This window comes from Nuphar pumila, chromosome 7 (genome assembly GCF_984573655.1).
Source record: "Nuphar pumila chromosome 7, dmNupPumi1.hap1.1, whole genome shotgun sequence".
NCBI classification, from domain to species: Eukaryota; Viridiplantae; Streptophyta; class Magnoliopsida; order Nymphaeales; family Nymphaeaceae; genus Nuphar; species Nuphar pumila.
Window position 1 is genome coordinate 5,333,490 of NC_143255.1, and position 27,663 is coordinate 5,361,152.

A 27,663-nucleotide genomic window follows, 5' to 3' on the forward strand; every position below is an offset into this window, starting at 1 on the left:
AGGACGGCACTAATACGAAAACCCATGGGTGTGCATCTTTTGCCTCAAGGCTGAAGCTGGGTGTACTCCACGACAGGCAAGGGGAATCTGGGGTTTTACACCAATGAACTTAATGGGGGAAGTGGTCTTTCCCTGAGCATAGGGATACAAACGGTTCAGATTTCGGATCCCAAAATACATTGGGGAGTTCAATCAGTACAGCCAAATTTTGAAGAGGTTCCTTCATGAATTTTGCCCAGCAGTGCATGACCACATTATGCATTTAAGACATGAGCAGAACTTTCAGAGCTGAACTTCAGTTTCCAGGCCCCAGATTGGAATCCTTCATGAAACATACATCCAGATCATCTATGGATATAATTAAAAGTGGATTGGGTGTTTTGACCTCAATGCCTCAATCTATGACTTCGTCTTGCCCAACCTAGACTTTGGACTTGTGTTGATGTCCCAGACCCACCTATACAAGTGCGCAATCAGAATGGCATGGTGGATCATACCCGACGCACGAGCACAATGGCAACAGTGGGATCAACACAACAGGTAATTTTCCATTGAGGCATTTGATAAGACTGTCCAAAACAGAGCCTAAAGGCACACTGATCCCAGAAAATCAAAGGTGGAAATATTAGGGGTGTCAACGGGTCAGGTTTGGTTCGGACCCAGGTGGTAACAGACTTGGAACCAGTTTTCAGGTATAGTATCGGGTCTGGACCCAAGACTAATCAGGTCCACTATAAGAAAAACCATACCCAGACCCGATAAGAACTACATGAACCAGACCCGGTAAACCCATAATTTTTATCATTTTTACATTGAAAATTTGCGGGTCTTAATCGAAACTCAGGTCGGATCTGGGTCTGGTATAAATTTTTACAAACTATACCCAGATCCATGTATTAATCAGACCCAGGTCTTAGTAGGGTCGTATTATTTATCACCATACCCGGACCGTATAGGGTTTGGTTCAGGTCGTTCCGATAAACCCAACCCATTGACACCCCTAAGAAATATTGAAGAAGGTGAGGTATGGAAGTAGCATGCAATCCTCAAGAATCAGATTCTGGAATCTCTTTCCCTGCTACTACTATACAGGGCACTTTATGAACTTTAAATATCTAGTTGAGAGATAAAATATGGATGGGGAGTCCGAGCAGTGGAGCACCGAATTCCCAGAAATAGCAGCAGAAATCTAGGGAAGATTTCAGTATATTTAAATTTTAAAAATAAACATGAAAATGTATAAATACATAAGAATTTTTTGAAAATATTAAAAGATATATAAAAATTATAAATATAGCGTTAGTGACATGATAACACCGGAAAAAAACACAATATTATCAAATAGGTTATATTTTGAAAATATCGTGTTTTGCTCAGCATTATATCGGTTTTAAAAAATCCCACATTAAAATAAAGTGATTTTCAAAAGATGGCTGATATTTATGATGATGTTCTCAATTCCATCAAAGGGCAAAAATATGTAAGTGAATGCTGTGCCCATTATGATAAAACAAACCAAACTCAGAAGCATTTATTTGTGTTCTAGCATCCCCTTATGGATATATTTAGCAAAATTTCCAGCGTGCAGCTTATTTCACCTCTGCAACACAAGCTAACAGGTTTCTCATGAAGAGAAAACTGACAAGGCGGGCGCAAATGCATTTCGTTCACAGCATCCATCCTATTTTTTGTGAAGGACTGGGCTGATAATATTATTCCAACTCCTTACAACAAGGAACTTCAGTAGGCAATGTCGCCCAGCCGAAAATTCAAGTTCAAATGGAAGAAATAGATCCCATCTCTCAATATCCAGAAGCCAAGAGATGAAAAACTTGACCCTTTCAATGCTTTGAATTGATCAGGCTGCGGATGACGAATGGGAGAATACCTCCATGGTTGAAATAAGCCAACTCCACCTGCAATGGAAGAGCTTAGAAATATGAGAAAAAATCAAATATAAAGTTTTATTAGATGTACTGCAGCAAAACTTTGCAAATCATTCAAGACAACTAATTTGCACGGAAAATGGCCCCAAGAAATCAAGAACTCTATTCATCCATATAGAGAATCATTTGAAGAGAGTATTAATCTATTTCAGCTAACGAGGTTCAGGCTCTGTTTGGAGCAAGGCGTTGGAGAGAGTTGGGAAGTTGGAAGAATGAAAGTATCAAATGCCAGGAATTGGCAAAAACCTCCTGTTGAAACCAACTCTGTTTTACAAAAGCGAGTGAAACGGCCTCCTGAATGCCTCTCTTCCAAACACCCATTGTGGGAGGAATTTCACCAACTTTATCTAAAATCCTAGACTCCTAACCCAACCACTGGCTACTAAACAGAGACTTGGGTAATTTACTAAAAAGGGATTGCTGCTATATATCAGACAATTTTCCAAAATGGAATTCTCTTCTATAATCAGATAGTCACCTCTGTGTCAAAGCGGACTGTACAAGTGAAGGACTTGCCATTGTCAGTGACCACAGTAATGTCTTGACCAGGCCTTATCTCACTGATATTGTCTGGAAGATTGATAGTGTAACGCTCATGACCTGTCAAACCAAGTGTATCTGCATCTTCACCAGGCTTAAAGCAAAGTGGAATGATGCCCATTCCAACCAAATTACTGCGGTGAATCCGTTCAAAGCTCTTGGCAATCACTGCTTTCACACCCTGGTTTACAAGGCAAGAGAAACAACTAGATTATTGCATGTGTCAACTCAAAACAAGCAAAGTATTCTAAGGAAAGGAGAAAGAACAAACAAACCAGCAACATTGGTCCCTTGGCAGCCCAATCTCGAGAGCTCCCACTGCCATATTCAGCTCCAGCCAGGACAATGGTGTAATGACCATCAGCCTTGTATCGCTGAAGAAAATATTTCATCAAAATTTCAGTACAAGTAGCTCAGAACTGAATGCTTCTCTATGTACAGAAAACTGACCATAAGTTCATTTGACAAACTCAATAATCAAAAAATAAAACAGACAAAATTGCCAATGTCAAAACAAAATATCCCACTATCAACCAGTTTCAGCAAAAAAAAAAAACGTGAATGCAAAACCAACAAAGGCACCAAAAGTAAATATATCAAACTTGCAATTGTCAGTACTCAACAAAACCAAATGAAGTAAAAAAAGGACAACATAAGCATTAGACCACAAGTATGATGAGTATTCAAAGCAAAGTAACAACATAAATTGGGAAGACTCACCGTAGCAGCATCAAAGACATGAAGTTTCTCCCCTGTAGGGATATGGACCGTCTTGGGCCCAACTTCTCCTTTCAAAAGTTTGTTGACAAGGCGGATATTGGCAAAGGTTCCCCTTGCCATCACCTCATCATTACCACGGCGACTACCATAGGAGTTGAAATCTTTCCTGTCAACACCACGCTCAAGGAGATACTTTGCAGCCGGGCTGTCTTTGTGGATGCTACCAGCTGGTGAAATATGGTCGGTAGTTATACTGTCACCAAAATTTAGCAAGCAGTATGCATCCTTCACACTATGAGGACCAGGTGGTGCCATGGTCATGTGCTTGAAATAAGGTGGCTCATGAATGTATGTTGAACTTGGATCCCATGAATACAGTTTACTTGTCGGAACAGAGAGCTCATTCCACATAGGATTACCCTTTGTGATTGCTTCATATGTACTCTTAAACATGTCTGGCAACACACATGATTGCACAACCTGAGCAAAAACCAGAGTCAAATAAAGTGATCCAGAGGATAACCGCCAAAGCCCCATAAGTGCGGCAGTCCATACCTCTGCAACTTCTTCATTGGAAGGCCAGATATCCTTGAAGAAAACATCCTTCCCATCCTTACCTTTTCCAATTGGTTGAGTTTCAAAATCAATGTCAACCTGCAAAGCAGTTTAGCTTTATGATATTTTCAAACAGTAATGTCAACTGAAGAAGAGTAAAAATATCCAAAAAAAAGGACGAACAAAAGGACTGACGAGAATCTAAAGCAAGAAATCAGGGCTTGTGGCAAGGGAAGTATTCATCGGTGTATGAAGCTTTTTCACTTGCTTTATGCAAACTAAATGCTGTATTCAACATGAACACTGTGAATTCAATCATTACTAGTCTGCATCTTAGAGTGAGAACGATTACAATTGGGGTAGATGGAGGTGATGGAGGGGAGGGGGAAAGATTAGTGATGCAGCAAGGGCCTTCCCACATGGCCAGATCCAATGGTGAAAAAACAGAATCAGGATACACTGACAATTATCAAACCCAAATAAGCTGAGCAAATCCTATTCACCCACTGTTACCTCACTCTATTCCATAAAAGGGGAAAAATCATATATAAGAAATTTCCATTAAACATCATAATTAGCAATTTAGCATATAAAGTCTCATCGAATTATGCTTTACATACTCCCCTGTCGTCAAAACTCTGAAAGTGCAATATAAGTAGATAGGCAGTTAAATATGATTCAATAGGAAACAGAAAATGGAAGTTAACAGGTTTACTTACAGTGCCAGCAAGAGCATATGCAACAACAAGAGGAGGTGAAGCAAGGTAATTTGCACGAGTCAAAGGATGAACTCGACCTTCAAAGTTTCTGTTTCCAGAAAGCACAGCAGCAGCAACGATGTCTGCCAAAGGAAACCACCAATCAGAAAGACGTACAGATACAACTTGTTAAATAGGAGTCCTATGATAGAACACTGCATTAATGGTGAAAGAAATTGTTACCATTATCTGAAATAGCTGAAGCAACTGATTCATCTAGGTCCCCAGAATTACCAATACATGTTGTGCAACCATACCCAACAATATGGAAGCCCTGCTGGTTCAGGTACTTTTGCAGGTCACTACACAAAACAATTTCAAAGCCAAAGTCAATGTGATTGCAGAACATTATAGCAAGCTTCACTATGTTAAGTATGTCATATGAGGCACGGTGCTCTTCAGAGTACCTCTTGAGCAAATATTTGGTTACAACCCCAGAACCCGGAGCAAGACTAGTCTTAACCCATGGTTTGACCTAATCAAAAGACAAAAAAAGGTTCCAGATCAAGTTATACAATGTCCAGCAATGGAAACTAAAATTGATCCATGAGCCTACAGATGTGCTTAGTGAAACATTGAGGATCAAGTCCTCAACCACAAAAAAGGTGAAAAGTATGAAAAGAGCAAACAAGTGAAATGCAAGTAACCTCAAGACCCAGCTCGCAAGCCTTCTTTGCAACGAGCGCGGCCCCCAACATGACGCTTGGATTGGAAGTATTTGTGCAACTGGTGATAGCTGCTATAACGACACTCCCATGCTTAAGCTCAGCAGGTTGTCCATGGAATTGAAACTTTGCAACTTTGTCTTGTGCTTCCTTTGGAATAGCAAATCCCTGTTCAGTTGAACTTAAGGATCAGGAACCTTAAGGGATTCAACATGTCACTAACCACAGTGCACATGGATCTCAGACTAGAAAATCACGAGCCATAATAGACAAGATTCACAAATTACAATGCTGACTTAAGCTTAAACTCTAACTCAAAGGAAACTCAGCCAACGACATTGACCAAGCTGAGATGGTTGCCCACTGGAGTGAAAAGAATAGAACTCAACAACCATATTAAACATGCCAAGACATAACCCACGATCCAGAGTATTAGAATCTCTTTAGTTAAACTACGTAAAAATTAAACTTTATGTTTCAGCACCTTAAATATGGTATTTCATTGTGCAAGCAAGGCATTTATACAAGTTAAAGGCAGAGGCAAGGTGGATAAAATTGGTCATCAGCATGCTTGCAGCAGTCTCATGTAAAACCTCCCCAAATAATTTTGAATACAGAATATATAGAGAGAGTGAGGGAAACATGCTAAATCGGTTTTCCGATGCTCTTTTGCGATTCCGACCCCATAGATGTGTTCAGTATGGTTGATTTACTAGGAATCGACGCCCGAACCATGTGTTTTTTATGAAAAAATGATATTTGGAGCCTCAAAAATTTACAAAGATTTTGGACTGTTGATTTTTCGAAACTTATAAAACCCAACCATGCATCAGAATCAAACGCTCCAAGAGCTGATCCCTATAAAACCGAGTACGTAGATCACATCTGAATGGTCAGAATTTAAAAAATAAAACAAAAAAAAAACCTGAAAACTCATTTAGCATGTTTCCCTCTATATATATTATTTATTTATATTTATATTAGGGTTACCGGAAGCGCCTAGCTAAAAGGGGAAGCGTGCTTCCCCGAAGCGCGCTTCGGAAGCGCGAAACGTCGCGCTTCCGAAGCGTGGGGGGAAGCGTCCCCCTTTTTGGGGAAGCGTGTTTCCCTTTAATGGGGGACGTGTTTCCCTTTAATGGGGGACGCGCTTCCCTTTAATGGGAAGCGCGCTTTCCCCTCGCTTCCCCCACGCTTCCTCCTAGCTTCCCCCACGCTTTCCCCTCGCTTTCCTGTTTTTTTCAATTTTTTTGTATTTTTTATTTTTTATTTTTATTTTTTTCGCTTCCCCCTCGCTTCCGAGGTCACTTCCGAGACGCTTCCTAGGTCGCTTCCAAGGTCGCTTCCGAGACACTTCCCGAATCGGTCCTAAGTGGTCCCACGCTTCCCCGCTTCCTAAAATTTTGAAAGTGCCTCGCTTCCCGCTTCCCGCTCCCGCTTCCCGTATCGCTTCCCGCTCCCGCTTCCTCAACTGGCAACCATGAATTTTATATATGTGTGTGTGTGTGTGGAAACTAAAAGTAAACAGAATAACAGAAAAAACAAAACGCCTGACTAGTTACGCAGATCAATTATACCACTCGTCCATCCTTTTAGGCATAAATTATAAGCTTATAATCATCAGAGAAAAACTAACACCAGCAAGTATAAACTATGTTCCATGAAAAAATACCAGTTAAAGATCCCAATAATTAAGTCAACAGTAACACCAACTAAATAAAGTCCACATCCTAAATATTCAAATCTAAGAAACAACTGTCAAGAAATGAATCAAAGGCAATCAACTGCAGATTGCCATGACGTCAAATAACTATATCAACCTAAGAGTTTTAAACAAGAATCACAAGCAAACATAACTTCAAATATTTTAGTTGATCACGATTACTCAACAGAAGTAGAAGTTAAAAGTCTTCAGAGCTAAGCTACAAATATAAATGTAAAAGTTAGCATCTTACCTTAAACCCAACCTTGTTATCCAAACAAGAATGCCAATCTGCCTTCATTTCTTTCAGTGTTACACGGTCATGAGGTCTGTCGAAGAATCACTCTTAGGGTCAGAGAGAGAGAGAGAGAGAGAGAGAGAGAGAGAAAGTATTGCATTGAATAAACGGGAATATAAGATTACCGCTTTGGCCCTGAAACACATGGCTCAACATCTGCAAGGTCTAACTCCAAATAAGATGAGTACACTCTTTCTTGTTGAGGCTGTATTCAAAAACATAAACTCAGCTGATTTTGCACAATATCCAAGTTTCTTTATTTGGAATAAAAAAGTGAACCTCAAACTCACTTCATTGTAGTCAACAAACATTTTATTCGCTCTTAAGTAGGACTCTATCATTGCAACCTGTGGCGGAAGTGATTAAAAAAGTAAATCATTGAATGCTCAGGAACTCATTATCTGTTAATAAATGTTCCAGGAACAAGAAAAAGATATAACTAACTATTTCATCACTCCGTCCTGTTAATTTTAGGTACTGCAAAGTGACATGGTCCACAGGGAAGAAGCCCATGGTTGCCCCATATTCAGGTGACATATTAGCTATGGTGGCACGATCAGCCAATGATAGTTCCCCCATTCCCTCACCTACAGAAGCACAAATAATCAAATATATATAATGTTGGGGGATGTAAAACCAGTGAATTCTAATTTTAAGATTGTGCATCAAACTGGGATTACCATAAAACTCAACAAACTTCCCAACAACACCATGTTTCCGCAACATTTGGGTAACTGTTAAAACCAAATCAGTAGCTGTGACACCATTGTGCAATTTTCCAGACAACTTAAACCCAACAACACCAGGCAGAACCATACTCATTGGCTGCACCCAAAAAAAGTAAAATATAGGGGAAAAATGAGTTAAATCATCTGACTTGGTTATGCTAAGAAGCATCACTCTTGAGCATTACATCAGATAAACTAGGAAAATAAATTTTGTTAAGAGATATAGTTAATCTTAAAAATGACATTAAAGAGTTTTGTAGTATTAAAGCATCAAACATTTTAAAGCCAAGGCTTAAGGTTTTATGTTATCACATATGCAACACAAAAAATTCAAAGTTAAGTTTGCATTGTATGTACGTCAAAAGAAACTCAGACATGCAAAACCACTTGGACATGTGAGACCAAATATGGTTGAGGGTTGTCATGAATGCAAACATTAGCATGATGGATCAACAATGCATTGATGGTCAGTTGGTCACTTATGTCAACCAAGCCTATAATGCATGTGATAATAGATCCAACAATTGTGTATTATAAAAGTCATAATGAAAAAAAAAGATAGTAGTACATAGAGAGGAATTGTGGATAGAGGGTCGACCAAATCACATAATGGAAAAAAGGAAAATCAAGGCCTAGATCAATGTACAGGACCAGATTGTTGATACTTGTGCAAGATCACCTCTTTTGCAATGTTCCAGCTAGAATAGTTGAACAAAAATGAAGTCATGTAGTTACCAAGTATTAGGCTTTCTCTTACATTTAATGCACTCCAGAGTTCTTAACTAGGATAAAGTTATGGAGACTTTCACTTATTGCCTTGCCTTGTGGGAGACATGAAATCTTGCATTTGCAACTCCTGTGACTCCACAAGTCTATTTAAAGCACTATGTGCTTTGCTTGCTTATCCCCTTGCCTTGTTCAGCATAAAATGCAAGATGATGGGATGCAATTTGAAGGAGAGGCACATCCATCCTTCCAGATGCAAACTTATCATGTTATTAGAAAGAAAAACTTTTAACAGCTGAGTTCAAAGTCCAATATGTAAAAGGCACAAACTTTGGCCCCCATCTGTCTGACAATTAACCCTGAAGGATATAACAGAAACTGCAAGCACCAACCTCCCCAACTATTAATTTGGTTTATGCAAGGCTTTGTGTTTCATTACTTTAGCAAATAATTGCCTTCATGACCTTGAAGTACTTAAGGTATCCCATTCCTTGAATGAATCTTGCATTTCAAAACCAGCCCCTTCAAAAGGAAGGAAGCTTGTCTATAGTGGGAGGGAGCTGAACAACTCAGGGCCAGGCTTTTCCCAGATTAACTTGCTTTATCAGCTCATAGCCCTGAACAAAACCATTTCCATATAACTCAACACTTGAACCTTTAAGTAGGTGGTGTCTTCTGAGGTTCCCACTATGTATAATATGAAATCCAGGCAGCATAAGCACCCTAACTAAATCCTTTTAATAGCCCCATATCCTGCACCGATCGATTTTGACAACATAATTGTAAACATGAGAACAATGTGAATCACTAAAGAAGTAGAAGTAAAGGTCATCAAATGGGGTTCAAAAGATGGGAGTTGCTCTTCTTTTATCATGCTTTAATTTTCACAGTTAATTAGAACATCCAATGTTAAGTTAGGAAAATTACTGAGAAAAAGCATGTCAGATTGGAAGCACTCTTAATGTCAGACACAGAGAAGTTTAGTTTATCTATCTTTTCAGTTCATAAGAAATGCTTTAATAGTCAATGAAATTATGAAAAATATAATCAAAAGTCAAAACAATAACATAAAACAACCAAAAAAAAGATCTTTTTCTCTTCGTTTGAAAACCAAGAGAAGAAACAGTAGATAATGTGATGAACACTCATGCATACATGCGTACAAAACGTTAACAAAGATAAATCAAAATTCAAGAAAAAACAGGAAAACAAATTAATGTATCCTTGACAAATACAGCCAAAAATATGGTTCGCAACTTCGCATAACTTTCTTCAGCTGCCTTCACAACAAATTAAGAAATCTCTCACTACTAAAGAACAAAAAATGGTTCAAAGCAGAGTTGTCAATCGGGGAAGCGGGAGCGGGAAGCAATTCGGGAAGCAGAAGCAGGAAGCAGGAAGCAACGCACTTCCAGAATTTTAGGTAGCAGGAAGGGCGGAATGACTTAGAAGTGAACCACGAATAGTCTCGAAAGTGACCTAGGAAGCAACCTAGAAAGCAAGGGAGAAGCGAAAAAAAAAAGAAAAAAAATGAAAACACAAAAAACATGAAAAAATAAGGGGAAGTGAGCTTCCCCTAAATTGGGAAGCGTGCTTTGCTTTTTTTTTTGCGCTTCCCAGCACGTTTTGGAAGTGCCACGTTTCGCACTTCCGAAACGCACTTTGGGAAAGCGTGCTTCCCCATGTCTTATGGCGCTTCCAGTAACTCTGGTTCAGAGCTGGAGATGAAAGGCATAATATCAATCACTATGGAAGTGCAAAAAGTGGTTTAGACTTTAGAGGAAGAAGAGCATTTATATGCATAGTCACAAATATCGGTATCCGCTATATCTCGGCGATGCTATTTCTCGAGATATTATAGGTTTGGTGATAAATCTCAAGAAAATCTCGGGGCTTAAAAAATAACAAAAATAAGTAATAAAATATCATGTTTAGACAAAAAATACATAAATAATAAAAGAAATAAGTAAAAAAATGTAAAAGAAAGAAAACATATTTAAAATGTAAAAAATAAATAAAAATAGCAAAACTAATTGATAATATTGTGATAATACCACAATATTATCAAATTGGCAATATTTTACCTATATTATTGTTTGCTGAATTTACAGCGATAATATCACAATATTTTGAAAATATCGCCGATATCTTTGACTAGGTTTATATGTATGAAGAAACTGAAGGAAGAAGCATTAGAAATGATATAAGTTCATACCTGACCAAGCATAGTAGCCTCTGCTTCAATCCCACCAACTCCCCAGCCAGCAACTCCTAACCCATCAATCATGGTTGTGTGGGAATCAGTACCAACCACACTATCAGGATAGAGTATGCCATTGGTATTGAATACAACTCTGCCCAAATATTCCAAGTTGACCTAAAAGTTCACAATCACAAAATGACTTAGACAATTAATGCAAAACAGCACTCACCACTGCAAGTATTTCATCAGAAAATGAAAACATTGCAGTAAAAATACTATCTAACAAAGTAATAAAGGATAAATTTACCTGGTGAACAATACCAGAACCAGGAGGCACAACAAGCATATTATGAAAAGCATTTGCTCCCCATTTAAGGAAACCAAATCTTTCCTTGTTACGACGAAATTCAAGCTCCATGTTTGCCTGCACAGCATTTTCTGATCTCGCCAAATCAACCTGGACAGAGTGATCAATCACAAGGTCCACTGGCACCTGCACCCATAACATTAAAAAACTCCATCAGGATGAGGGTAGATAACAGGAATGGATTAAGGCATAAATGAAAAACATCCAGTGAGGGGTAATACGAGTATATTTGAAAGGACACAAATAAAGATGGAATAAGAGTAAGTGTACGCCAAAGGGTTCATAATATTGGCACTAGCAAAAAATGAGGACAATTATTAACCTTTTAATATGAACTCTGTAGCATAATCACAAATCTAGTCGATGGGATTTTTCTCGCAAAGGAAATTCTTGCAATACATTAAAAATTTTGTTTTTTGGGGAAACTCCCAATAATATTTCGATATATTTAAATTTTTAAAAAAGATATAAATATATAAAAATATGAGAAAATATTAAAATATGAAAATGCATAAATATAAATATCAGGTTACTAACACTATAGTATTTTGGAAAACATGGTATTTTCAAATTAGGGGATATTTTGAAAAGATCACATTTTTTAATATATTTTTTTTTAAATCTTGCTATAAAATCAGGAAATTTTCAAAAAAGTGGCTGATATTTGTAACTATGCTCTGTAGCAACATTCTATTTTACAAATAAAAAATGGCTGGACAGTCTCAAATAGTATAATATAAAAATATCACATTTTCTATTATATCGGCTGTTGAAAATCTTGCGATCAAATCAGGAAATTTTCAAAAAATGGCTGACATTTGTGACTATGCTCTGAAGCAACATTCTATTTTGCAAATCACAAATTGCTGGACGGTCTGAACTGAAATAGTGTTGGATTACTGTTCAGTAGCAGACACGATGGCTAATTAAAAAGCAAATAGACTGTCACAAATCTCACGGGGATGAAACCTTACCAGAGGATTGATCTTGTCCGAGTCACTTCCAAGTTTGTTCATAGCATCCCGCATACAAGCAAGGTCGACAACAGCCGGTACACCAGTAAAATCCTGTAGGGAATAAAAGAATCAGCACAAAATAACATCCAAATCTCTTTAGGAAATAGTGAATGGATTAAAGAAATTTCGACCAAGACCAAGGCATCACTGATGGTTTATACCTGCAACAGGACACGAGCAGGCTTAAACGGGATCTCGACCAGCTTCGGAGAAGTATTCTCCCAATCTATGATCTTCTCGACATCTGCTTTTTTCACCTGAAACTCATCGCAGTTACGGATCGCTGACTCGAGGAGAATCCTGATCGAGTATGGGAGTTTATCTGCACGCAAAAATCGTTAATAGAAAGCAAAAAAAACAATGAGTCCACCTTGAAAAATTTGCAAAGCAAAACTTGAAATTGGAAAATGTTCACAAGTCCATCACAATATAGCTGCAAAATACAGTCACATTGTACTGTCTAATAATCACCAGCACCAACAATTATACTAACTCATATTTATTCGCAATGCACGATCCGACCAAAGTCATTTGAATCGCAAAATAATTTCAGTAGCGAAGAATCTAAAACAAATCAAGTGACGACTAATTCAGTTATTCGATCGGAATATATAAACAAGATTCTCGGATTATCCAATATGATCAATAATCAAATTTTATGAAACTGGAAAAAGAGACGCACCGATCCTTGGATCATTGAGAGCCGGCAAGCTGTAGAATTTCCCGAATTCGCCGCCTCCAGGCTTTGGCAGACTGGTCAGAATCCCCTTGAAAGCATTCTCGGAAGCTACAATTTTTCAGGTCCGAGAAAAAAAGAAGCAAAATAGAAAAAGGAAAAAAGTCAACTTCTTGATTCTCAACTCCATTAAAGCCCAATTCAACTCTCGCTCAGAGAAAACGAACCAAAAAAGAGGGGGGGAGGGGGGGGGGGGGGAACGAAACAAGAAATCCCGAAAACAACGACAAAATCCAGAAAAAAATAGGGAACTTCGATCCCTACCCATGGTGGCGATCTTCCTCTCGAACCGCTCGATCACGGCCGCGGAGCTCCTGATCTGCGCGCGGAGGCTGATCGGAGACCTCCAATCGGAATTATACCGGGAGAACCCCCCGAACCAATCCCTCCGGATCGACGACGACGCCCTGGTCGAGCCGAGAAGGCCGTTTCCAGAGGCAGAGAAGCTCAGAAGCCGGGAAGACGAAGACGACGACGGCAACGAAGGTTGAGCGAGAGCTCTGGAGAACCCGCAAAGGTAGGAAACCCTAGACGCTCGGATGAGTCCAGCAGAACCGGTTATATACATGACGAACCTTCACCCACTCACATAAAGAGAGAAACAAAGAGTAGGGTGGGAGCCTGGAGATCCTGACTTCTGCTCTGATTACTCAAATAAAAAATAACGGGATTTACTGGAATGGGAAAATCCAAGATCGAGAACTGAGAAAATCGAGAAATTGGCTGTGGAAAGCGCGAGGAAGGAACGAGGGCTCCTTGGGATGGCGGCCGCCACACTGGCGTTTGAGGAGATATTTAAAAGGGCTCTCTCTCTCTCTCTTAAAGGTTTTTCTATTTATAGAGACCCGAAATTGTAGGGCGTTTTTTTAGTTTTTTCTTTAGTAAGAGTTCTTTTCTATTTTCTATTGAAAATGATTCCCACCGATGTCATCAGTGACCACAGTGTGAGGCTTCTCTTTTTCTTTAACCTTGTGGATCGGGTCAATGGCACCTTTAAATATAGATCCAGGAGCGACCTCACTTTTTTTTTGTTAGGAAGCTGTCATTGGGAGTTTATGGGTACATTTGGAAGCAAGAGAGTCGATCAACCCTCTCTCAGAGAGAGAAAAAGGTGGTTCAAGCCTGAGAGAGAGTAGGGATGCACATGAGCCAGGCTCGAGCTGAGCTTGGCGTGTAAGCTCGGCTCGCCCAAAAATCAACATGCAGGCTCGGCTCGAGCTTTGCCCGAGCCTGAACCACTGGTGTTCAGGCTGGGCTCATGCCGAGTATTTGTCCAAGGATTGGTAGAACATCTCATGCATGTACTGAATTATTCATAGACAAGATTTAAAGAATAAGATTAGAATGTACTTAACTACACATGATAATTAACTATACAAAAGCCTTTTTTGAAAACCATAAATCTAGTATGGTCCCAATAGAATCGGATGAATTGATCCCACAATGACATAATTTTTTACAAAAAACAAAAGATAAAATAGCATGTAACTTAGTACAACTATGAAATAAAGACCACTTTTAAGGAATTAAAGTTGAGACTTGTGTGCCGTACACCATGTCCAGTGGTTCGTTGTGCACCCTGTTTATCAACATCACTCCTAAACATCCAAGGAAACCAATTCTTCTTCAACATCATCAACCTGAAAAGAAAAATAATTAAATAAATCACAAGCTTATCAAATCTAAGAATACAAATGAAACAATTTACAAAAACCTTTTTCTATTATATGAAGGTGGGCCAAACATGACATTCAATGAGTGAACTTGTTTTATCCTTTCCTTTTTTCATATTTTAAATTTGCATTGTTGATGGCCTCTCTTCAATTAAGCCCCCAAGAGCCCTTGGAGATAAGGCATGGTCATTTTACCCAAACCAGCCAATCACATTTGATCCACAAAATTAAATAATAAATAAATAAATATTGCTAATCCCTTGAATTGTGTGGTTGTGTAAGGCTAATATAAGTTGACATATATAAGAGAATATGATTAAACTATTGACTATTTTAATCTATTAATGTTAATTATTTTGATAAAACATCAATTAGATGTTGATATCAATAAGAATCAAACTTGGGGTCCATACAATCATGTCTTGCGCTCCAAATGTCTTACCAAATACCAACTTTCACCAACCAACAATAGAAACATTGGAACTTAAAAGGAGAAAAGAAAAACTTTTGGAGATAGAACGCTTTCCGTTCATCTCCAACTATCATCTTTATATTTAAAAATACATTCTTATTAAAAAGTATTGAAAATTTATATAATCTAAATAAATGCTTGCCACACTATCTATGTCAGCGTGGCATATATATCCGGTCATGTCATCGGAGACATGAGGACAAAATGTTGGTTTTGCCGATTAACAAGAAGACAAAAGAGATTTTGGCAAAATATTTGCTTCTTTATAAGGTTTAGTTTAGAACAGGTCAGATATTGATAATACATGGATAATCTGCAAGCATTATCCATTTTAATAAGATGGATCCGTGTCCAGGTCTAGATATGGATATCAAATTTACCATTTAGGGAATTCTCTCTCTTAAACATGGAATTTCTCAGCTTTTTTTAACACCTAGGAAAATTGCTATATTTTCTTACGAGAGGTCGACTTTATAGAATGAATTAACGAGGACAAGTCGCTTTTCTGATGGTGATTGTCTCTGTTAGACTACATATCAATATCAATGATGTAACAATGGCACAATGAATATCATAAAGGGCATATGAGTGTGTGACTCTTTGTTTCTTTTTGACATTTTTACGAGTACACGCCCAACCTTACAAATGGCCTCTCAAATTTTCAGAAATTACAAATGGTCCATTGGGTTTAGAAACTATTTCTCAAAAGCACGCCTGCCCCTAACTCTAGTCACCCATACCAACGGGGGCTCTGCTTGTCTGGCAGGAGCAGTTAGTGCACGTCATCTTGTGTTGAGACGTTGCAAGTTCGAATCCCAAATGGTATGGGGTCTGCCTAACCCCAACTTTCTCTGTCGAAAAAAGAAAAACTCTAGTTAACCATGGTCAAACCCTGATAAATCATTGTAAATTAACGTTTTTACCCCTTCTGCTGTTGTTTTACCATTCCCTTCGATCGTCGTCGGTTTTCTCCAGTTGTCTACCCAAAGGAGAATCACTGCCTTTTACTGAAAACTCTTAATTCGGCATTTTTCATCGTAACTCGTTTAAGACTCGTGCCCTTCAGTTAGCTGGTGGGTTTTGTTGATCTCTCTCTCTCCAAAAGGGCCTCTGCTTGTCTGGTAGGAGCAGTTAGTGCATGTCACCTTGTGTTGGGATGTCTCAAGTTCAAATCTCAATGATATAGTTATAGTTGTATAACTGGTTGGGGTCTGCCTAATCACAGCTTGCTTATCAGAAAAAAGTCTCTCTCTCTCTCTCTCTCTCTCTCTCTCTCTCTCTCTCTCTCTCTTGGCATCCTGGTTGGGGTCTGTCTCAAGTTCATCATGGCGTCCGAGGTTGTCCATTCTTTGCAGCATAGCGGTCAACCTTACTTTGTCCTTAAATTAGACTTTCATAAAGCTTTTGACTCTGTGCATTGGCCATTCTTATTTCAAATGTTAGCAAATTTCGGTATTGGTCATCGTTTTTTTTGTTGGGTGAGAGCGCTGGTCTCAAATGCCCAAACCATGTTAAATATCAATGGTATTAGAGGAGACTGGTTCAAGCTGGGGCGGGGTTTGCGGCAAGGGTGCCCCCTATCGCCTTTGTTGTTCAATGCAGTTGTTGAGGGTCTTGTGGTCTTGCTCAAGCGGGCTGCTGTATCGGGTTTCATTGATCCTTTGCAGGTTTTCGACTTCCCATGTCATATTCTTATTTATGCTGATGATATGATCATTTTTGGTCGTGCAAATGTTCAGCAGATGCATAGGTTCAAGCTTATCATTCAGTTCTTTCTCTCCCTATCCGGGCTTTCTCTAAATGAGAACAAATGCTCTATTACCATGTTCAATGTTAATGCCAATATGCTTGCAGCTGGAAAGAGAATTTTTAATTGCACTATTTCTGACTTGCCTATTATATACATTGGCTTGTCGTTACAAGTGAAGCACCTCTCTTCAGCTGCTTGGGCTCCGACACTTCAAAAAGTGAAGCGCAAATTGCTTTTGTGGCAGTCGTCGTATCTCTCCAGCATTGGCCGTCTAACCTTAGTCAGACATGTTCTTTCAACTATTCCAGAATTTTTCATGTCTATGTTTGTGATGCATGTGGGAGTAGAGAAGCAGCTGACGCGCTTGCTGGCAGGCTTTCTATGGTCTGGGTGTCAACTTAAAGGTAAGTATCACTTGATTGGTTGGCGTTCGGTGGTCTTACCTCGATGTATGACTGGTTTAGGCATTCCTGTGCTCAGACTGCGAAGCATTGTTCTTGTCGCCAAGCAATGTTGGTTGGCCCACCAACCGGATAACCCTTGTGCTAGTTTGCTTCTTGCTAAATATGGGGATCAAGCTCTTATCCCGATTCGTCTGGAAACCCGAGGTTTGGCGATCTCGCACTTGCGTAAATCGTGGTTGAGGGCTTTAGCCTGCTTTAGAGACTATTTTGAGGACTCTGAAAATTTTGGTCAGTGGTTGCAGTGGGCGTTGGCACCAAGCGGAGAGTTTCTCACCAAAAAAGTCTATAGATCGTTGCTATCGTCGGGGGCTGATTGGTTGTCCGAGGATGTGCTTTGGACGAAGGGTCCTTCTCCCCGTTCTCGAGTCCTGGCTTGGTTAATTTTGTACGATAGAATCCAGACCCACAGTAATTTAAAGAAGTGGGGCATTCAGCTCCCGAGTTGGTGCGTGCTTTGTCAAGATGCAGAAGAATCTACATTTCACTTGTTCTGGTCTTGCCCAATATTTGTGGTAATCTTTAGCAGGACCTCGAGGCATCCGGAAGTATTTGTTAAGGAAGAGTCCTTTGCGCTAGATCTGATCTTGGGGTCGGTTTGTATTAGGCGCAGCAAGAGGTGGAGGTTCATCTGGCGGACGTAGTTGCTTACTTTTTGGTAGTTTATTTGGATGGCGCGAAACGATGCTCATTTTCGTCATATTCCAGTTAACATTCAAAACCTGGTGCATAAAATCTTGGTAGATGTTTATGTGATCTTGCGTATGCATCTTAGTGATCTTCCACTCCCTCCTGCTGATGCTACCTATCCTTTGTCGCAATCTGGGCAAGCGGCTCCGCGTAAGCCCATTTCTTTTCTCTTGTGCTTTCTTTATTTGTTTTGGCTTTTGCTCTTGTTCAGTTCATGGGCTCAACATTTTGTTGATCTTCGTGAGTGGTAATGTTGATTTACTCTCTCTCTCTCTCTCTCTCTCTCTCTCTCTCTCTCTCTCTCTCTCTGCTTGAAGGAAGCTTTGATAGCTATTACTGTCGATTCCATTACCATCGAAACCGGTCTATTGGCAATTGACCAGCTTTTTAACTGATTGTTTTTGTGTTTTGCTTTGTGCATACATACCTGCTTCTTCTCCTTCATATTTGCCTTTTCAACAACAAAGGATTCCAAATTTTAATCCTAATATAAAGCCAAGCAATCCCCTTAACACTAATATCCCTAAATCCCACGAGTTCTTATACCAATTTGATGTAGTGAATAGGAGGATTTCTCTTAAACCCTACAGAATTTAGTACCTAACTATGCTAATCAACTATGCCAATAAAGAATTGAATTAAATACTAAAAGGAAAACAAAAAAAATAAAATAGCCAGAGTTTCTTCCAACAGAAAATTTGTTTATTCTCCTCTTCCCTAAACTATTTACAGAGGAGATATGCCTTCATGATGGATCATGGGTCATGTTTGAAAATGGTTCCAACCAAAGGATTCAAAAGATGCATTTGAACCATATCATGGTTTGGATCAGTGTCGGGTTGGCGAAGGATTGTATGTGCATTTTTGTTGCCCATTGGTCACACGAGTAGACCTTCGTACAACATGACCTCCTTGGCTAAGCTCTTGGCTCATACGAGAGGCCACTTCAGGATTAGAGCTCATTGGGTCAATCTGTTTGATTTGGGTCCTGGCTCAAGTCACGATTATCACGAACCGGTACTGCATCAAAAAGAGAGATTGGGCAGTTTCAATCAGTTAGTTCCGACAATGGCAATGTGTGGGTCTGGTTTTGACGATGACTCTCTCATAGGTAAGGTAAACCATGGTTAGGAAAGGCACATGAGAGGGTAAAAGTGTCATTTAACTATGAGTAAACAGGCTTTGAGCAGGGTTAAAGGATTAGAGTTTAGGGATGCATACGAGCCAAGCTTCGCATGTACAAGCTCGGCTCGCCTAAGGTTCTGCATGAACAGGGTCGGCTGAGCATGAGGCACTACTATTCAGGCTCGGCTCATGCTGAGTTTCAAGACAAGCCGAGCCCAACTCATTTAGCTCATCCTGGGTGAAATAGACGCCCTTTCTTGAGAAAAACACATATATGTCCATCAAAAGCAAGAACAACAAATACATTTCTACATTGTTTCCAAGCTACCAACATAAGAATACCATCCAAAAAACCCATCAAATCGAACCAAAAATCTTAGTTCTCTGATTTCCTCCCAAAATCAGAAGCCTCTCAAATACCAATCACAAAAAAACACAACACCCAGTACACAAAATCATCAATACATCAAGAAAAACTAAAAAAGAAGAGAAATTTCTCATTCCATTTTTATTAATGTCCAAACTTTAGGTGCCTTTTTTGGAAATTTCCTTTATCCTTTTATATCCTTTATTTTTTATGTCATACTATTTATTAATTTGATTTTTTTTATTTTATGTTTTCAAAAAAAATCTCAAGATCCTGATAAGAAAAGCAAAAAATTTGTAACTTATTGCACAATTTTCCTCAGTAAGAAAATTCTGATACCGAAATTTATGGCATTGGGTAAAATATATTTACATGAGTATAATATAGGGTTTGTCTTGGATATGAACCTAATCTGGATCATCCATGATCAATTAGGGAAAGGTATCTTTTGGTCAAACCAAAATAGTTTTTTTATTTTTTCTTGAAGTCAATCTGGGTCAGGATCCCTCATATGGATTTAGTGTTGGGTTAGACTTGGATTCAACCTATTGTCAGATTTATCCAGTAAAGTTTGAGGACTCTACTCTCTCTCTTTAAATAAAGTGTGGTTGGCATTTGAGACTCTGCATATCCATTCTTTTCCCTATTCAAAAGTTGGCACTTTGTTTCTTTGTGCCTCTTTAGAATTTTTTTTTAGACAGAGATCTTAAGGGAACTTATTCCTTTAAATGTTTTTTCTGCTGCAAACTGTAAAACCTAGTTGATCAAGAACGTAAACTAAGATTGCATTCGATCTTTATTCATCATGAGAGATGGATTGGAACTAAAATGCCTTTTCCAAACTTAGTCAGTTTACATTGGGCTGGATAATGGGCCAGCCCGGTCCGGAGGCGTGGTCAAAGAGACCCATCCACTTACAAACTACATCAATGATGAAAATCATGACCAAACTAGGCAAGCAAGAGGCCACCCGTTTCTTTCTTTCTTTTTCCTTTTTCTTTTTTTTTACGACAAGAAAACCTAGTAAAGAACCGGGTCACTTAATGGGCCCACCCCCTGAGAGGTAAAACTCCCCGTGGGTTCACCAACACCCAAGCTTTTATGGAACCCATCAATTAGTGAGAGTCGAATCTGCAATAAAGGAGCCACCCGTTTCTTTCAAGCAAAGGAAACAAGTCGAGTTAGCTTGGCCAGACCCAAACCCATTTTGGGCAAAGCCTTCCAGCCCGTGACTCATTTACAGGCTAGGCTTAGGCCTTTTTTGAGCCAGGCTAGGTCCCCAAAAGCCAGCTTAAGTCCTAAGGGACAGTGTTAGAAGCTGTCACCAGTTGTGACCCATTCTCCAGCCTTAATTTTACGTATCAAGAGGATCTTTTTCTTTTTTATGAGAAAAGGAAACGCAAGAAGTCGTATAGATAGCATTGTCCACGAGAAGTCCAAAACAAGAGATTGAAACAGATCAGAATTATGAGAAAACAGCATTAGCTTAGTTACCTAAGAAAGGCTATTAAGCAGGCGGGGCTACTTGTCCAGCAGTAGCATTTTTGAACCACGAAACGATTGGCTTCTATTTGGGTTGTAGATGTAACCAACCCGCAGTCAAAGCTCGGTTCTAACTAATAGGCTAGTAGTAAGCTTGGCTACTAGAGCAAAGTGCTTAATGATCGTATTGTCCTATAAAAATAGTGTGTTCTCACAAAAACCTATAATATGTCAAAATTCTTTGCATGTCCAAAAATCATTGATTTTTTATTTTTTAGGATTATTTTACCCTTTACAACATATTTGTGCAGACCTTCAGACATTCGCACAAATATATTGTGACCCTCTAAATGTTGTTAAAATTATTGAAGAGATTCGCAATATATTTGTGTGAGCTTTCGGACGTTCACACAAATATATTGTGAACCTCAGAATATGGTTAAAATAATCCAAGAGAATTGTAATATATTTGTTTGGATCTCCTCACGTTTGCACAAATATATTACAAACCTTCAAATACGATTAAATTCATTGAAGAGGTTCACAACATATTTATGTGAACCTCCTCAGGTTTGCACAAATATATTACAAACTTCTATGGTTAAAATCACCTCGCAATATATTTGTGTGAACTTATTTAGGTTTGCACAAGTATGTTTTGAACCTCCAAATATGGTTAAAATCAATCTAAGAATATTCACAATATATTTGTTTGAACTGCTTGATGTTAGTATTGTGAATCTTCAAATATGTTTAAAATCAAACTAAGGATATTCACAACATATTTATGTGAATCTCCTCACGTTTGCACAAATATGTTGTGAACCTCCGAATATAGTTAAAATCACTGAGGTGTTTCACAACATATTTGTGTGAACCTTCTCACGTTCACACAACTATGTTATGAACCACAAAATATGGATAAAATCACCAAGAAAATTGACAACATATTTGCACGGATCACCTCACATTCGTAAAAATATTTTGTGAGCCTGCAAATATAGTTAAAATCATCAAGAAGATTCACAACATAGTAAAAAAAACACATTTATATGAGTATGAAGTCATGCAACTATAATATGTCAAGATATTTTCTGCGAATATCGAAAGGTCCACACAACCATGTAAATATCATGTGAATATCCTTAGTTTGATTGTAATCTTTTAAAAGTTCGCAAGATATTTGTGTGAATGTTGACAGGTCCGTACAAATATCATTCAAAACTCCTTTGATTGATTCTAATTTTTCGTAAGTTTGTAAGATATTTTTGTGAAGGTCAGCGGACCCATATAAATATCATGTGAATCTCTTTAGTTTGATTCTAATCATATTTGGAGGTTCGAAACATATTCATGCGAACTTGAGGAAGTTCACATAAATATGTTATGAATCTCTTCGGTGATTTTAACCATAGTTGAAAGTTCGCAATATATTTGTGTGATCGTGAGGAGGTTTGCACAAATATATTGTGAATCTCTTCGTTGATTTCAATCATATTTGGAGGTTTACAACATATTCGTGAGAACATAAGGAGCTCCGTACAAATATATTGTAAATCTCTTTAGTAATTTTAATTATATTAAAAGGTTCGCAACATATTTATGCAAACGTGAAGAGGTTTGCAATATATTTGGGTGAATGTCAGGAGGTGTTGTAAATCTTCTTTGTAATTTGTGTTGCATTTTTTGCTCAAAACTACCTAAGTGTCTTACTCTATTTTCTATATTTTTCTAAGTTTATGAGTTTTTTGTATTTCCTACAAGTTTAGTCCCTTATTGAAAGTTCTAGTAACTTTTCTTGTCCTTATATAGATGGGTGTTGCCTTAAAGAGCAAGGCCCTCAATGGAGTTAGTTCTTGAGCTTGTGAATATCTTGGACCTTGGACATTATCTTTTGGATTTGAATTTGGATTTGGATTTTGACTTGAGACTTCTTTCATTATCCTCATTCATCTCTTCTCTCTTCTCATCTCTTAACAACGTACTGATTTTCACGAGTAGGTGAAAACTCAATGGTATCATAGGAGCATAGTTGCATGAGTATCCATTGCACCGATGACTTAAGTGAAACAATAGTGGATGTACATTATGCCTCTGAGCACACCTGGTTTAAGCTCAATTGACTGGCCCACTAAGTAAAACATATTTTTCAATAATTTTAATTATATTAAGAGGTTCACAATATATTTGTACGAATGTCAAAAGGTCTGTGTAAATATGGTGTAAAGGATAAAATAGTCATAAAAAGTTAAAATCAATTATTTTGGACATGAAGAAGATTTTGACATATTTGTAGGTTTTCGCAAGAACATGTTCCATGAAAAAACATATCCATAAGAATATTTTTGCAAACATCTTTGACACAATGAGCAAATGTTTGGTGCATCCTATTGTTGCGCCCTTTCCAAATGAACCACTAGGTTGTACAAATCCAACATCAAACGTAGGCTCAGCAGGTGGTTCACGATACAATTGATGAGCCAAGAAGGATATCACGCCCCCAAGAAGGACAAACCACAATAGTAGCCATGGCCCAGCAACTTCTGAAGATTGACTGAAAGAAAGGGCACTTCCTGAAGAGATGAAGCCCAGTTTCCGCATAAAGACCGTATAGGTACCACTTGTTTGGGAGAGAAATCCCTCATTTCTGATTTGAAGGTTCGTGTGTGTTGGGGTGTTGTTATACAGCAGTATCCACACAAAAAACTTTGATCTAAGAGATGGATCCGCTTGCCATAAGCACCTATCCGGTAGGCACGGGCGTATCTAGGATTCCTGTGGAGGGGGGGGTGCAAAGAGGGGTGTAGCAAAAAAAAATGGTGTGATAGTCGGTGGTTTGGGGGCAATGCCCCCAAAAAAAAAATTTGAGATAAAATAAAAAATGGCTACAATTATTAATAAAAATCTATTTCATATGGACAAATCAAACTATCTGCTGCGGACTTTCTCAACCTCAACGGAAAGTTATTAAACATTATCTAATGGCAATATATACCAATTAGTGAGCTCAACTAGGGCCGGTAAACGAGCCAAACTAGCTAAGCTTAAAGTGTTCAAGTTTGACTCATTTTTGTGGTGAGTCGATTCAAGTAAGTTGGAGTTTATAACCAATATGAGCTAAAATAAACCACGCTTGAACTAGCTTATTTATAGAAAAAAAATACACCTGAAACTAATAGCTCCACATCAAAAATGACATTAAGCAATAAGATTTTATCTCTAAACCTATTGCTTATGGTTAGGCCAACCATAAGGAGTTTGGTGTGATGGGATGAGGCCTAGGCTACTAGGTAGGCCGGTTAAGATCCCATGGGTGTCACCTCTTTGTGCAAGCTTCAGCAAGGCGACAAGGAATAAAGCCATAGAGTTTTACGCTATCAATACAACGCCATGCAATAATTTGAAAAAAAATATGGTTCGACACTTCAGGATTCAAAACATTTAAAGAAAATAATTCATTTTTTTCAAAAATCGGACAAAAGCTGCTTGTATTGCAATATTACCTGCTGGAATGACTCTCTATCTATTGTTCATGTTTTGGATTTAGATCTGGTCTAGCATGATCCAATCCGAATCTTACCCCTACTCGATAGGGATATCAATGGGTTGGGTTTAGCCAGACCCAACTCGTACAAAACCCTATAGAGTTCAAGGATGGTGATAAATAAGAAGATCCGATTAAGACTCAGATCGGGACCCAAAAGTATGATTATTACATGGATTCATGTATAGTTTGTGAAATTTTATTCCAAATCCAGTGCTAACACGAGTTTCGATTAATGCTTGCAATTTTTCAATGTAAAAATGATAAAAATAGTATTTTACCGAGTCTGGTTCATGTAGTTCTTATCATGTCCAGGTATGGTTTCTCTTATGGTGAATCTGATTAGACCCGAGTTCGAAGTCGGTACCATACCCCAAAATCAGAGTCAGGTCTGATTCCACCTGTGTACAAATCAAACCCGACCGGTTGACACCCCAATAAAAGCAAAAAAAAAAAAATTAAGAGAGAAAAATGCAGATCCAAGTTCTCCCAACCCCTCACACACATCCGCACACCAACACATGGTGGCACCGATTCCCCCAATCATAGTACGGGCATCGACCCGCGCGGAGGTACAGACCCACACATGTGCCAGCCCAAAGTCAGAATAGGGCTGGGCTTTTAATAAAAAAAAATTTAACTGGGCCGGGCCGCAGGACTGGGCTACCCCCAGCTCCGCCTTTGCCGGTAGGTATGAAGCCGAACAGAAGGTGCTTGTCTTGTAACACAGCCCATGTCAAGAGCATCTTAATTTATGCACTTGCTTTTGGAAAAGGCAAACTAAAAGTTGGCCCCACCTAACCTAGTCAGTCAGATGAAAGCTGGGACTCCCAGCTTTGGAGATCACTCCCAGTATTATTAATATATATACAAAATATACAAAATGTACAATTATATATACAAAAGAAAATCAACAAAACAACATAAGCTACCAGCTAATGTTAGAAGCAGCAATAAGGTCCTAATTAGCAGGTTTGGAAAACCATCGGTGACAATCTCCATTCTTAAGATTCATTAACAGCAAATGACTTGTCTCTGCATATGGCAAATCATCAACGCTACCCAAGAATCTATCGATGCTATCCTGCCGTTGATGTAGCCATAGACGCCCCTCCAACACACTTCTGAACCAAACTTTTCAACTCCTGTTGTTTAGGGATGGCAGTGAACCGGCGCGGGGCAGGTGACAAGGTCTCTACCCCTGCCCCGTCTCAAAATCCTGCCCTCGATCCCTGCACGGGTTTTGATTTTAACCTCCATCCCCACCTGGTGTCCTTCATCCCCGGTCCAAACGGGGTGAGGTGGGGCGGGGCCCGTTTCCCCTCGGTCCATTATCATCCCTAAAGAAGGATTGGGGACCGGGTGTGGTAGGGCAAGGCGGGGATCGGGACGAGAACAGGGTGGGGCAGGATAAAGCATAAGTCCATCCCCACCTCCATTCTTGCACGGGTTTTGATTTTAACCTCCATACCCGTTTTATGTCCTCCATCCCTGATCCAAATGGGGCGAGGTGGGGCGGAGCCCTGCTCCACTGTCATCCCTACTGTTGTTACTTAAAATGGTTAAAGATAACTTTTCTATTTCACATAGTCTAATAGGAGACTCTAACACAGTTTCAGGAAAAAAACAGAGAATCTTCCTCCGAAAAACCCCTGCAACATAGTAATAGCAATTAGCGCGATGCAACATCAGTTAGAAATGCTTGTTATGAAGGTTTAGAGAATAAGGTATGGACCAAAGTCACTGGTATTATTCTCACAATTTCTCATGAATGGTGTCTCTTGGGTTTTTTTTTATAGGCAGGTTTTTCTTTGAAAAAATCCCAGAATTTTCAAAAGTTGAAGAAAATGTGAACACAAATAAATAAATAAATATTATTTTTATTATAATTTTCTAATGAAAATATAATGAAATAGTGAGACGGTTTTTAAAATATAAAATAAACAAAAAATCAGAAAAATATACATTTAAAATATATAAAACAAGATTTTTCTAAACATATCTGATGATTTTGATTGGATATGGTTTTAGCTAAATGGAGTCAGATTTGGTTGGACATTGGATAAAATCCAATCTGTTGAGATCCCTACAAAGGTAAAATGGCGATTTACAGTCGTATCTACTGGAGATTTTGAAGATTGATGAAGCCTTATGTTTTATTGGGAAACCCTTGTCAAACTAATCACCCAACCTAACATGCTGATGCTGATGAATCAGGTTGTGTTCATCAGTACAAGTAATTGATTCAATTCCTAAGTCCCCAATTCCACCCATCTGGTAGGAGTGACTTATGAATGTTATCAAGTTGACAAGATGTCATGAGTTCAAAACCTACAAGGGGTGCTCTTTGCTGCTGCAAGGTCAAAGTTGGGTGTAATCAGCGATAGGCAGGAGAGACCTCCAGAGTTTTACCAACTGGAAGCAAGCCAATGTTTGGTAAACGATGAAAGGGTTTTCCCTTGGCGCAAAAAAAAATCTCATCTTAACCTAAACTTCAGGCAAATATTTGCAAATATCATGAAAAAAGTGATATTTTGGTCGATATTTTTAATATCCAAAATATCTCAATATTTTCAAAAAATTGGAATTTATCATTTTAATTACAGTATCATGAATTCATTACAATATTTGCATGCATATGAACCCTATCTAAAAAATGGTTATTTTTTTATATACTTTCTATTTTTGCCCTCCTTTATATACTTTTGTTTATAGTTTTTAAAACTTATTTTTGCCAATATTTTGTAAATAAAAATGGGAGAAAACATAGATTTTGCTTTCTCATATATGGTGTTTAATTAGAAACCCTAAGGTTAGACCAACGGGGTTTCCGCTTGCCCGGTAGGAGCTGCTAGTGCACGTCGACGTTGCAAGTTCGAATCCCAATGGTATCATTGTAAAAAGAAAAAGAAACCCAAATGTTGATGGCGCAAACTCTTGTGAAGCGGAAAAAGGACAAACATCTAAAAGCAATGTTGTCAGTATCGGTATTGACGCTGATTCAGCTGTATCGGCCCATACCGATACTTGTTTTGTATTGGCCAAAAATAATAATAAAATATTATGTGCCAATCATAGTGACACATGTTAAAACTATTAAAATAATATTTAAAAATTAATTTTTAGTATTTTTATATTTTAT

The 27,663-nt window shown here is 38.5% G+C and overlaps 1 protein-coding gene across 1 annotated transcript; it reads right to left on the minus strand.

The window, feature by feature from the left end:
- Window positions 1–1,458: 1,458 nt before the first annotated feature.
- On the minus strand, window positions 1,459–13,774 carry LOC149830959 (aconitate hydratase, cytoplasmic-like). The gene is made up of 20 exons (XM_090013571.1): window positions 13,222–13,774; window positions 12,904–13,008; window positions 12,383–12,543; window positions 12,180–12,272; window positions 11,146–11,331; window positions 10,851–11,012; window positions 7,862–8,006; window positions 7,626–7,768; window positions 7,472–7,528; window positions 7,307–7,386; window positions 7,137–7,212; window positions 5,167–5,352; window positions 4,927–4,994; window positions 4,703–4,821; window positions 4,481–4,602; window positions 3,762–3,860; window positions 3,207–3,686; window positions 2,762–2,860; window positions 2,425–2,667; window positions 1,459–1,916 (listed from the first exon to the last, which is right to left on the minus strand). The coding sequence occupies exons 1-20, from the start codon at window positions 13,523–13,525 to the stop codon at window positions 1,842–1,844; spliced, it is 3,003 nt and encodes a 1,000-aa protein (XP_089869697.1). The 5' UTR covers window positions 13,526–13,774; the 3' UTR covers window positions 1,459–1,841.
- Between the last annotated feature and the right edge of the window lie 13,889 nt (window positions 13,775–27,663).

Bases quoted from the DNA above. Each gene is read 5' to 3' on its own strand.
- LOC149830959 (XM_090013571.1), bottom strand. From the start codon at position 13,525: ATGTATATAACCGGTTCTGCTGGACTCATCCGAGCGTCTAGGGTTTCC. The intron at 13,009-13,221 runs GTAGGGATCGAA...GAAAAATTGTAG, and splicing joins GAGGAAGATCGCCACCATGG to CTTCCGAGAATGCTTTCAAG. The intron at 1,917-2,424 runs GTGACTATCTGA...CTTCCATTGCAG, and splicing joins CAGTCCGCTTTGACACAGAG to GTGGAGTTGGCTTATTTCAA.